Source organism: Diabrotica virgifera, chromosome 3 (genome assembly GCF_917563875.1).
Source record: "Diabrotica virgifera virgifera chromosome 3, PGI_DIABVI_V3a".
Classification (NCBI taxonomy): Eukaryota; Metazoa; Arthropoda; class Insecta; order Coleoptera; family Chrysomelidae; genus Diabrotica; species Diabrotica virgifera.
In genome coordinates this window covers 83818208-83832421 of record NC_065445.1, presented here as the reverse complement: position 1 = coordinate 83832421, position 14214 = coordinate 83818208, and the positions used below count along the sequence as shown (strand labels likewise).

The 14214-nt window shown below is 33.2% G+C and overlaps 1 protein-coding gene across 9 annotated transcripts in view; it reads left to right on the top strand.

Annotated features, from left to right (window-relative positions):
• The window catches only part of LOC114327290 (cAMP-specific 3',5'-cyclic phosphodiesterase), a 1080669-nt gene extending 1068415 nt beyond the window's left edge, over positions 1-12254 (top strand). For all 9 annotated transcript variants that reach the window (XM_050646630.1, XM_050646629.1, XM_050646632.1 and 6 more), the window contains 2 exons: positions 6910-7003; positions 9319-12254. In XM_050646630.1, the coding sequence (XP_050502587.1) occupies positions 6910-7003; positions 9319-10592 (1368 nt within the window). In that variant the 3' untranslated portion in view covers positions 10593-12254. The remainder of the gene's footprint in view (positions 1-6909; positions 7004-9318) is intronic.
• Positions 12255-14214: the final 1960 nt, after the last annotated feature.

Below are 14214 nucleotides of genomic sequence, written 5' to 3'. Positions count from 1 at the left end.
AGAGTTCTTCTATATGTCCACATTTCGAACGCTTCCAATCTCTTCGTTGTTGCTTCCGTTAGAGTCCAAGACTCTTCTCCATATAATAAGATGGAGAATATATTATAACATCGGAGGAGTCTAAGTTTCAGTTCTAAATTCAAATTGTGTGATTTGAACGTCTTGGACATTTGGATGAACGCTGCGCATGCTTTTTCTATTCTAACTTTTATTTCTTGGGAGTGGCCCCACTGCTCATTTAATGTAGTGCCAAAGTACGTGTATTTTGCCACACGTTCAACTACTTTTTGGTTGATGGTAAACTGTACCCTCTCAATTCTTTCTTTGCTGATTATCATCACTTTAGTTTTAGAAGTGTTAATTTTTAGTCCATAAATATTTGCTACTAACCTCTGCTACTTTGTTCATTAAAAGTTGTAATCCTTGTGCAGTGTCGGCAAATATATCTAACGGTATCATCGGCATATCTAAAAGTTTTTAATAGTTCGCCGTTGTACAGGATTCCTGCTTCCGTATGTTCTAGGGCTTCTTGAAAAATTGCCTCTGAATATAAATATAAATATACATTATAATTAGATCAATTGTCTAAATTTCTTTATTTGCAGCATGTCTCATTATACACATTTCTCCATACAGCAATAAATATTGAACCAACTCCAAGCTTTAGAAACAAGGATTTTATACGTTTTAATATATTTATAATCGTTTTCCAATGACTGATAATATTTTCTATAGATATATGAAGGATAAATATTTTTCCCACTTTCTATCCTCGAATACGCAACACAAATATTAATCAATAGTCTCCATTCAAGGAGAAATTGAAACAAAGACCTCTGGAACGTAACGAGTGCACATGGTCCTTGTGTATTATCTTCCACCTCATGTTTCGAATCTTGGAAACTTATCGGAAGAAAATTTTCAGATCGTAAGCCACGTGAGGTTGATCAAATGAAAGTTTATTGGCTTTAAAATAAACTTATCTTGGCGGATATTGAATTTTTAATCGTCGTTATCCATTAAGTTTAAAAATTGGTATGCGCTCGAAATTTTCAGTACAGTGGCGTACAACTAGGATTACTCTTACTAAGAGTTTTAGCTCTTCTATGGAGTAAACCATTGTAGTGTTTGTTTTTTACTCCATTACCTATTCTGATAATTCTTTTGAGGTGTAATATGATAGAGCTGCAATAATTAAGAAGACTCTTTACATGGGAAGTGTTGAATCTATTCAAAGCAGTTTTTTTCCTTTCTTGGGGTTACTGTTTTAGTATTTTTGATCATCACCTGATAGTTTTTCCACTCTGTTAACATTGTGTTACAGGTTGATTGTGTAACAGTGGCTTTTATTATTAATTTTTTTAGTTTTAATTTATCTATTATAAATAAAGTTAGGTAATGAAATAACAAAAACAATTACCTTTTTAAATATGTATATGTACATACTAGATCAGGTTTTGAAAGAATCAAGATATTAGTACAAGATAATATATTCATTACTTTTTTCCGATGAAAAAGTCATTTTTGCACAAGACATTGAAAACATTGAATATATGATAAGGAGATTAAAAGAAGGTTATGAGCATATCAGCTATGGGGACTCACGATAAATATGTGTAACCGAATACTTATGTATTGCATCTAAAGTTGCAGATTATAACTTAATTTTAAGCGGGCTCCACACTCTCGGCGAAGTTACTTCGCCAAAGTTGACCGAAGTCCGAAGTAGGTACCTCTCTACACACTCGTTCTACTTCGCGAGGAAGTGCGATACCGACAAAGAGCGGTGCGATACCGACAAAGATCCCTTTGACTCGGACGCGCCAGACCGACATAGAATGGAAGTAGAACGAAGTTAGGCAAAGTTACACAAGGTGGCCGTCTACACTCTCGTACTTGTTGAACCTCGATCGACTTCGGCGAGAGTGAAGTGCGGGCATACGATTAAGAGAAGTAAGATTTTTAAGTAGGTATTTAGGGTTAATGATAAGACGAAATTGTACTTGTATGAAAGATATAGAAATGAAAATAGTACGGGGAAAACAAGCCACGAAAGTGGCTGAATATTACCCTGAATACAGTGCTGAATATTACCCTATATAAAGCCTAAATATTGCCAATGACGACAACAATACGGAATAAAATAAGAACAGTCGAATTGGACTTTATGAGAAGATGTCTACAAATCACCATAGAGGATGGAATAGAGCGAACAGAATGGAAGAGAATGCTCAATTGCATAAAAGTTGGAAAATAGAGAAAAGAAAGACGGACAGAAGAGAAGACGTGCTATGTGATGGAAAACACATAGGACATGTTATGATAGATAGAGACCTCAGGGAAGGTGACTGAGAGAGTAGAGTGCAGTGGAGGACGAAAAGGTGAACTCATAATGGGAAAAAGTCAAAGAAGAAGACGAATAAGTAGGTATTTCATTGAAGTTTAATAATTTTAAAAGCTCCGAATCCAGCATAACTAGTTCCTTTAGATAAATATTCTCTACATTGTAGTGATTTTAGTATGATGATGATTCTGCTAGTTTTTTTTGTCATAATCGAACGACTCACCGCATAATTAGTTGCTTAATTTATGCGCTGATGAATCAGATCGTCATAAAAAAACAAGTGAGTGTGCCTGTGACAATACCGTTTTTAAATACGTTGGGTTCAAAATTTTCGAAACACAATCATTCATGAATAAGTAATGTTTACAACGTGTTAAAAAAGCGAGCAGTCAATAAAAACATTTACTACGTAATGGGTATTAAACTGTTGCAACATTATGGTTGATGACATGGTTAGTTGGTTCATTCATAAAAGGCATGGAATTTCGGTTATGTAACTGTTATTTTGATTAATATTTCCATTTTTGATATTAGAGCCAAAGGGCAAAACAGAGCAACAGAGCAAAATATCAGTACGAAGACGCCAGAACTCGAGCTTGAAAGACTTGAGATCTTTCATGCGCAGAAATCTTTCGTACAGAAGTTTCCAAAGCTACTAATTTTTAACGTTTGTTAATCTTTAATATATTGACTCATGAATTCATTAGAATTCTTCCTTGGACTAGGAGGAATGTATCCACTACTTAAGTGTCAATATTCTCTAACTTGTCCTTCAAGGGTTATCGCACAGAAACCCAGACAGACAGACGATCAGACGGACAGCTCTATAATCTAGCTTTTAAATCTTGACTAAAGACATATTATAGTAATTATTATTAAGCAAGTATTTATATTAATCACAACTTTTTATAATTTTTACGTAAGGTAATTAAAAATTCATCTATTATTAACCTTTTTATAATTTTTACATAACATAATTAAACATTCATCTAGTATAATATTATTATTTCAACTAGTTCGGCTAAAAATTGAATTAACAAATTAAACGTAGATAAAAATTTAATGTACATTATAAAATATCAAGGCTGTCAAGTACTAAAAATATAACTACTAAACGATTTTTTTCTCCATATCCTCTGTTGGCTAGGGAATGGAACTTTCCTAAGTCTATTGTATATTCAAATTATTTTTTTCGTTGATAAAGTATCTCTCTCAGGCTTCGTATAAGTAGTTTTAACTGAGTATATTTGCATTAATTTTTAACGTTGTTAATGATTCAAATTGGATACAAGTACAAAGGAAAAATTTGGATAAAAATAAAAGTTCCTGATGAAAAGCAAATACCATTTCTTGACGCATGTTAGTAAAAGAACAAACTTTTTTAACGACCCGATAAAAACATGAAATTTTCAAAATATTTTTCAAGCAGGAAATACTGTTAGATAAATTTGAGGAAATATTTGAGCGACATGTTTGCTTTGAGTAAATTTGTTGTGTTTTTAACCTTTTAGACCAGATTTTTATTCGAACTGAGCTTATAAACATACCGTACCGTCCAATATTCGGTAAGTAAACATATCTATGTATGCAAAAATAACATACTGAAGAAAATAAGTTAATAAAATAAGTAATAATATAGTAATCTTGTCTATATACAATAAAACCCATTAGAAGAAAAAACATATTTTGGCTAAATATGTTTGAAAAAGAGGGAGATTAGGTTTTACAAAAAAACAAAAATTAAAAACAAGATAAACGAAGAGAGAACTAAAATAACAACCATTCCAAATTCCACAGAAAAGCTTTTATTGAGAAACAAATTATTGTTACTGAAGCAGATATATTAGGGAAGGAAGAACTTTAAAAGGAAGTTGACTAAAAGAAATAAAAAAACGCTATACTGATATCTGCGACAAAGATAACCGAACAAAAAACAACTTTTCGGTAAAGACAAAATATATTTTTTAGATCTTAGTTTAACAATAAATAAGTTTTAAACTGCTAAAATTTATAAATTATTAAAAACGAAGAATATGGATAAGTGACTGTTTCTAATTGTGTAAGAAGCAAAACCAAAGAAACTATGATTTTGATTTAACAAAGAAAAAGATCAAAATTTGTGGGTTATGTCACTTTTCTTTTAAAATATTGGTCACTTTTTTTTAAATATTAACGAAACATATATAAGATACTTCTTGAAATACAACGATAAATAAACCGTTTTTGTTAACCGAGTTTTTGTTAAAATTAATTTTAAAGCTTTGCCCTAAATTTGCGTTTCTCTAAAAAGGTATATTAAGGTAAAGCATCACTCAAATCTGTTACAACCTGTAAAAGGTCGATAAAGCTTACTGCTGTTGTCGAAAATATATTACAAACCGAATGTTCGAAAATTTTTATTATAAGTTTTCAACCCCTAAAATATAATATCCATCGCGGATATTCTTTATCTTCCTGGATTCTGTTTGTTTTCCTCCTTTTCGATCCCTCGGGGACTAAACAAAGTCGACGCACAATATATAGGGCGCATTTTTTATTTTATTTTACTACCTTCCCTCCCGTAGGTCTCGTCGTTTGAAGAGGATTCTTCAAATAGCTGAACCTACCCTGCCGGTTTTTGGTAACCTTATTGTAGACTTACGGGTAGAGATGAGCGAATTAACTATTTAATATTAAACAACAACGCAGTGACACAGGAATCATGTTAAATTTTATCTTGTTTTGATAAAATATTTTATTTTGAAAAACATTCAGTCGTAGAATACGTAATAATATAATAAACAACGAGAAATCCTAAGGAGAGAAACACTATAGATATAAGGGTTTTTACCCAACACATTTTGGTAGGCTCAGGCATGCTATTATTTGGCTTTTAGAACACTGATGATGAATTTCTTAATCCGAAAACGTTTTGTCTTAATGTAACCGTATTTAGGGTATTTTAAAATGTACCTTTTACAACAAATCTAGTATTTTTGTTATTTACGGTATACAGCCAGCTGCAGGAAGTTTATTTTCCTCGTGGATACTATAGATATCTTACGCCGGAAAGCAAAATTTTGGTAACAACCTGAAATCCGAGCCTTCTCCAATTTGCAAGACAGATGGAGCGATAATTGATAGACATGGGGGAATCTACAATTCCATTCCACAACCAGTCTATTTAGCTAGGTAAAATCCAACGAATTTTTGGTTCTTATTACTCAAAATGTGAATAAAACTAAGGTAATGAGAGACAGCTTAATATTTTAATGTGTTTCAGAGACCACCACAATCCCTTTACATACGTTTCTTCCTCTTGGCGTCGTCAGAACGACCTGTGGTGTGTTCCGAATCAAACTAAATCCAGCTGTCTACTAACCCAGGCAACCAAATAACGTTTACAAAACGTTGAAAAGACGTCATAATTATAACCAAACCACGTCAGTTTGTCACGTTTTTTCGATGTCGAAAGTCACGTGAACATGTCTCACCATAAATGACGTCATTTTTATCACGTTTTAAATAGGTGATATAAAAAACGTAGTTTTTATGTCGTTGTATTGTTGGTATGATTTTGCAATTTTTCATTTAACTGTTTTAAATTTAGCTTATAGGCTAAGGTATACTTACTGTGTCAAAACTGAAACAACATATAAACTAATAAATAATTTATTAACAAATTAATTTAATTAAACTCGATAACACATAATTAGTTCATTAACAGAAAATATTCACCAAAACAAAACACATAACCTCAAACCGTTTTCAAGAAGAACATTTGCATTAAACTAACTCACTACTCACTTGAGAAATACGAATAAAAATCTCTTAATTAACACGTGTTTTCAACTAAATATCTAAATGAAAAGTCCTTTTTTACCACACAAAGCACGTAAACAATAAATGAAAAATTTCTTATGACAATTTAAGCTTATAAACGTCAATATACAACATAGCATTGTAAGCATTAACCCGTTAAGCTCCTCCCGTCACTTGGTTGCCTGGGAAGAAAATGATTTCTTATTAATTTGCTGACTAAACAGCTGAATTTAGTTTGATTCAGAGCATACCACAGGCCGTGCTAACTACTCCAAGAGGAAGAAACATGCGTAAATGGAGGGGAGGTCTCTGTAACAAATTAAATCTTAATCTGTCTCTCATTATAACAATATAATACTTATTAATCTCTCGACGTGTTCCTAAGACAAGAAAGGCATTGATTCATATCAGATATACAACACCAAGGAATCTATTTATTGAAAGGTACAATTTGTTACAAGTATATCCAGTACAACGACTTATTCGACAAACTAATAAAATCTACAGACATTTACTACATAGATTTGGATCGATTTCATATGGGTCAAGGTTCATTAAAATTGTAAAGGACGTTTTATTATTAAAAGTCCAAAAGCTATTTTAGGTACAAATGCCTACATTTCTTTAAATAGAACTAGACACGAAACGCGAGCAAATACAATACTTGTCCATTGTGAGCATGTCAATGTATTTAATTGTTATAAAAATTTACATGTATAGAAGTAGTGTAGGTTAGTAATTAATTATTTATCTTTTTGTTACAGTTTAAACGTATGCTGAATAAGGAGCTGTCTCATTTCTCCGAATCTAGCAAATCTGGCAATCAAATATCGGAATATATCTGCTCCACTTTCCTAGGTAAGCACCAAAGTATCTCAATTTGTAGTTTTTAACACTTTGACTGCCATGAGAAGCATGCCGTGATGCACGGGCAATTTGATTCTATAGCCGCGAGAATCAACAATTTATTCTCGCTTGTATGTGTATATATAGATTAAAAATATTTGCGGCTGGAAGGAACTTCTTTTTTTCACTATTGTGGCAGTCAAAGTGTTGATTCGAAAACGAATGTACAATAGTATGTAGGTATGTTACGACATGCGCCGCTAATCATGCTCAAGTAGGACAGTTTTTACAGTTAAAAATAGTAATTTTTTATGTACAACGTAATTAAGCCTATTATAGATTATATTATCTACTTTACTGTCGTTATGATGTCGATCATAATATATCCCACTTAATCTAGTTCATGACTAGCAGAAGTAAAATGAAGGGAAATTGTATTGATAAAAACTTTATAACAGCTTTTAAGGATAAAAAAACACATAAAATCAATAAATAAAAACATGCCAAATATATAATATGATATATAACTGCTGTGATGTCAAAATGATGTCAATACCAAAACCAAAATGTACCACAACCTTGCACAATCAACGGGCACATTTTAGAACATTTCAATAAATTTGAGTACCTGTGATGTTGGATCGATAGCAGCCTAAATCCTGATCTAGAAATAAGATCGACAATAGAACAGGCCATAAAATCTTTCGAAAACAATCAAAAAACTGGTAAATGATTCTCGAATAAAACTCAAAATTCGACTACGTTTATCAAAATGATACCTCTGATCGACTATTCTCTATGCAGTTGACACTTGGACCATTAAAACATCAACCGTAAATAAAACATTAACCAAAGTCTGTATGGAGGGTGGAATATCTAAAGTACGTGTAAATAATAAACTGTCTGACAGCTTGAAATCAACAGTGGACAAACAGGGTGATGCGTTATCTCCACTACTTTTTAACCTTGTATTAGAGAAAGCCATGAGGTCGGCCGAAATAAAAACAGAATTGCTATCGGTTCAAGGTCCCAAGCTATTACTAGCATATTCAGATGACATTGATCTCGTTGGAGACTCCATCCTATCCATAAAAGACATTTTCAACAAGGTGGAAGGAGCAACAAGTGAAGTAGGCCTGAAGATTAATGAGGAGAATACGAAATATATGTGTATAAATAGAACGACACAATGAGACAGGATAGGACAAAATGTGACGGTCAACCCCTTTAATTTCGAAAGAGTACAACGGTTTAAGTATCTGGGGGCCGTAATCACAGCTGACAACGATGTTACTGAAGAAATAAAAGACAGACTCCAATCGGCAAATCGCTGTCTATTCGCTCTGGATAAGCTTATAAAATCAAAAAATCTTACAAGAAGTTCAAAGATAAAAATCTATAAATCCATCGTCAGGCCCTTACTAACATATGGATGCGAAACGTGGACCATGACCAAAGCAAACGAAGAAAAGCTCAGACGTTTTGAACGAAAAAATTTTCGGACCTCACCACGACATCACGACAAAACAGTATTGGGACCGTGCAAGTTCGGAAAAGCGACACCTAGTTTCATAGCTCGGCAACATTTTTCGCACTGTTAATTATACTGGCCAGTTGCTGGTACGAGAGACTGGTATGGGAGGAGATTCCTACAGGAAAAAGACCACTCGGACGTCCCAGAATACGATGGAGAGATAACATCCAAGTAGATCTCCGGAAAATGAATATTCCATTTGAGCGTAGGTTGATGAAAGACCGAACAAATTGGAAAAAAGTTGTATAGTCAGCCAAGGCCCACCCAGGGTTGTAGCGCTACGTGATGATGATGTAAATAAAGTAGAGGCCTTTGAACTGTGGATCTACTGGAGAATCCTCAAAATTTCATGGACATCGCATACCTTAAACGAAGAATTGCTGCATAGAGTAGGCAAGGAACGAGAATTTTCAACAGACTGAAGGTTAGAAAAAACATCATGCCTAGAACACATACTGAGAAATAATAAGTACCAATGCTCAACTTTTAGTGAAAGGAAAGATCCAGGGAAAGAGAGGACACGGAAGGAAAATACTATCGTGGCTAAGAAACATACGACAGTGGACAGGGCTAAATGTTGAACACCTAATAAGAACAGCTGAAGGCAGAGAAGAGTTTGCAATTATAGTAGCTAACCTCCATTGATGAGAGGTAACTATAAAAAGAAGAATATTCTTGCTTACCACAAGCAACCTTGTTTAATTTATTAATGTCCTAGTCTACAATATTTTTAAAAATTTATATGCATGGTAATTATACGCATGATGATTAATAATGTATTTATTTGTTCCAGACAAACAACAAGAATTGGACCTACCCTCCCTTCGTGATGAAGTCCCTGAGCTCCTCCCAAAACCCACTCAACGCAAAGAACGTGCCCGAGGACCGCATTCTACCATGTCTCAAATATCAGGTGTTAATCGTAAACCACTTTGCCACACCAATTCTTTTACCGGTGAGAAGTTACCTTTGCACGGCATTGAAACACCTTACGAAGAAGAATTAGGCAAAAGTTTGATTATGATAGATCAATGGGGTATCGATATTTTCCGCATCGGAGAGTTAAGCAACGGAAAGCCCCTAACCTGTGTAGCTTACACGACCTTTAACAATAGAGACCTCTTGAAGACAATGAACATCCCGCCGAAGACGTTTATAACTTTTATGATGACCCTAGAAGACCATTATGTGAAAGAAAATCCTTTCCACAATTCCCTGCATGCAGCGGATGTGGCTCAAAGTACACATGTACTGCTGAATACTCCTGCATTAGAATCTGTATTTACACCGCTAGAAGTGACAGCAGCTCTATTCGCAGCGTGCATTCACGACGTAGACCATCCTGGACTTACCAATCAATTTCTAATTAATTCTAGTTCTGAGTTAGCCCTTATGTATAATGACGAAAGCGTACTAGAGAATCATCACTTAGCTGTTGCCTTTAAATTACTTTCTAACGACGGTTGCGATATTTTCTGTAATATGACCAAAAAGCAGAGACAAACTCTTAGGAAGATGGTCATAGACATGGTTCTTAGTACTGATATGTCCAAACATATGACTCTTTTAGCTGATCTAAAGACTATGGTAGAAACGAAAAAAGTAGCTGGTTCAGGGGTACTTCTTTTAGATAATTACACAGATAGAATACAAGTTTTGGAAAATTTAGTGCACTGTGCAGATTTAAGTAATCCTACCAAACCTTTGGATCTCTATAGACGTTGGGTAGATCTCCTCATGGAAGAATTTTTCCAGCAAGGAGACAAAGAAAGAGAATCCAAAATGGATATCAGTCCCATGTGCGATAGGCATTCAGCTACAATAGAAAAGACCCAAGTTGGTTTCATAGATTATATAGTACATCCCTTATGGGAAACTTGGGCAGATCTAGTGCATCCTGACGCTCAGGATATTTTGGACACCTTAGAAGAAAACCGCGATTGGTATCAAAACGCTATACCACCGAGCCCCCCTCCAGAAGAGACTCCCGAGTCCCAGCGACCAGGCATCAGATTCCAAGTCACTTTAGAAGAAGGCGAAGGGGAATCTGAAGAAGGTCCGATGTGACGGAAACTAGGGGGCCTCTGTAGAAAGCTCACTGAAAAGGTGCAGCAATGGTGGCGTATCAGGCAGTAAGCGCAAGTGCAGGCGCATGCGCACTGACTGACGAACGTTACACCGCGCAGGCGCGGGTTTGTTGTGTTTTGCAATATATGCTTGACTGAAATTTTGAATTTTTCGGGCTGAGATGCCAGCCTGTTCTTATATATCGCAGAGTTCCTGGGAGTGTACTCTTTTTTCAATTTTTTGTTCGGTTTTTTAGCAAATCTGGTAGATACATCGCTTCATGGCCAAATCGTAAGCTTAAATAATCTAGGAAATACTTTTCAACAGATTCATAACCATCCCTAAACATAAACTAAACAGTTTTTAAGAAAAAATAGTAATTTGTAAATCTTTTATGTTTATGAATTTTGAAACCGTATTGTTAAATGTAAACCATGTAAAAGTATTGTTAATTTCAAAGTGACTGTAAACAGACTTAAAATAGTAAGTCGATTTACAGTGTGACAATACAAATATAGGCATGTCAATGTAGCTTTTTATTTATATGAAATAGCGGTATAAATCTTCAAAACATTAAGATAACTACAGTAGGAAAAATGAAAGAATACCCATGAGCGAACATATAAAACACGTTGTATTTTTCTGTCACCGTGTCACACAAAAATTGGCCAGCGCAAGTACATGTAATAATTATTGTTACATGTACTTGCACTGGACAATTTTCTTTGTGACACGGTGCCAGGAAAATACAGCGTGTTTTATATGTTCGCTCATGGGTATTCTTTCATTTTTCCGACTGTAGGTACTGTTTAAATAAGATAAAAAAAGATACCACCTTATGTCACTAGTCGGGCCCCAAAGAACATTAAGTATCATTTATACAGATTTAGAATCGACGCACAAATTGAAACATTTATTGAAAATCGCATAGGCTGCAAAATATGATGATAATATTATTAATGTTGCTTTTGGACAAAGCGTCAAATAATTGTTTTGGTTTTATGAAAACATGTCTGGTAGATGTAGATATTTTTTATTTGTTAAAGAATGAGAGATATACATATTGTTAATTAGAGAAATTTTTTTGCATTTGTGATTTTTACCAAAAAGTTAATATTTATGAACTAACATATGTTTGTTTACTAATAATTAGGCTAAATAAAAATATATTAGAAAGTTTATTAAGCACAGTTTGTTTTGTTAATTTTAGTATTTTAATATCCTGTCTGTACTGTTGTCGACAACCATATGACGACAGTGGTTGAAATTTATGTGAAAAAGACAAAAATAAAACTCCTAAATAACAAACAAGTTATTGAAACACAAGGAAGGCATTAAAATGTCAAGAGCATGATATAGAAATAAATTAATAATAAGAGGGCTTTAGTTGCTCCTAAGTACAAAATACACGGCTGCATTTTTTCATTTAAAATATTTTGATAATTGTAAAGGAGAATTATTTACACATACAATTTTTATATGTCCAGTCTGGGCACGAAATTTATGCTTTGGAAATATGATTAGATTGATCTGGCAAACGTAACATTCAAATCAGATATAAGTAGAAAGACAGATGATAGGTAGTTCCAAAGAAAATCAAATAGGAAATTGGTCTCTTCACTACAATTTAAATAAAGAAGATAGCAAGCAAGCAATATGCAACTTCAGAACTGATCAGAAATGCGATTGTCATAAAAATTTCCATGTTCTAAAAATGAATATAGAGACCCTAGGAAGTAAGCAGTATTCTAGAGTTTATTATAATAATCACTAGATTAAAGTGAAGCAACACATAGTTCTGGGATGTTCACAAACAAAGATGTATTAATAAATTTTAACCTCGGTCAAAAACACTTGAATCTACTATCTTCAGATTCAGTTTTTGATATATTTCATACATGACGTTGATTGGTGGTGATAAGTCTTTTAAGCAGTTTGAATAGGAAGCAAAAAAAAAATTATAAGAAGCACCACTTCCATACAATCCACTGAAAATAGAAAACGTGACCGACCATAGTTTTGGTGAACAGATTGTATGTTTAAGTTGTTTGTTGTTGAGTGGATGTGCCCTTACGTTATTGGAAGGGTCCCGCACAACAAAATGTAATCGAGGTGAGATAATTAAAGAGCTATAGTATCAGGACGACAGTTAAGACATTTTTCCTATAGCATATCCACCTCTAATAACCTGTAATGATCATTGGTAGATATTAGGCAGGCATCTTTGTTATATTGGAAACTTTTCTCGGGTGTGAATAAGGAATTTTTGGCTTTATAAGTAACATTGACAAAAAAGAATAATATTGTAGTAAAGAAAAGAGAGACGTTCTCACAAACAATTTATTTTACCACTGACGACCGGTTTCGCTGTTTACAATTTATACAGCATCATCAGGTCCGGTTAAAGTAAAATCAAATGCTACAAACAACAAAAACCAGAGTTAGTTAGGTGGTCTGGTTTAAATAAAATTTAATGATACAGCCAATATCAAAGTACATATGTTCATGCATGTACATGAATACCCACATGTATGTGCGCATGGTGTACAATCCTCATACTCACAAACATGCACGCATTCATGTGCAGTGGCAAGCGAAAGTATGTCAAGTATATGATATATATACTTACTTTCCGGTATAAGGGAAGAATGTAGTAGTATTCAATATCATACTTTTCTGTGCACTTTGCTAGAGGGATGGTTGGTGAAGGGAAAGATTTCAATGTAATATATTAACTAAACATCGGTGGGGTCTTGAGGGGTTTAGTAGGGAAATACGACATTAAACCGATAGTCTAATTTGTTAGTTATATATAGTGATGTTATTTTAATTTAATTATATATGGTGACGTTATTTTAATTATTAATGTAGCTTTTAATTATATATAATAGTTAGATGTTGTGCTGGGTGTGCGACTTTTAGAACAGATTGGTCGTTTATGTAATAGATGTGATCTGTTTATGAATATTTATTTGCTATGTTTAAAAATTGAAAATAAAGAAGAAATTGAACAATAGTAATTTGTTAAAACTTTTTCATATAAAAATATTAAAAATTGTCAAAAAATTTAGTCAAAATGTAAAATCATTCATAACTGACTCAGAGTTAAAGCTAAGTGTTAAGGCAATTTAGTAAGTAAATTAAACTTATTGTAATGTGAAGTTGGAATGTGAAGTACAATGAAAAACTATGGAATATCACTAAGAAGTTTAAAAAAGTTAAAGTGTAGAAAAAATTTATAATTATAAATGAAAAATGAAAAAAGCTTTGTAAAAACTTTTTATTTCTATTGCATAGTAATATTTGTTGAGTTTAAAACTCAACAAATATTACTATGCAATAGAAATAAAAAAGTTTTTAAAAAAGTTTTTAAAAAGTTTTTACAAAGCTTTTTTCATTTTTCATTTATCATTATAAATTTTTTCTACACTTTAACTTTTTTAAACTTCTTAGTGATATTCCATAGTTTTTCATTGTACTATAGATAATTATAACTTCACATTACAATAAGTTTAATTTACTTACTACATTGCCTTAACACTTAGCTTTAACTCTGAGTCAGTTATGAATGATTTTACATTTTGACTAAATTTTTTGACAATTTTTAATATTTTTATATGAA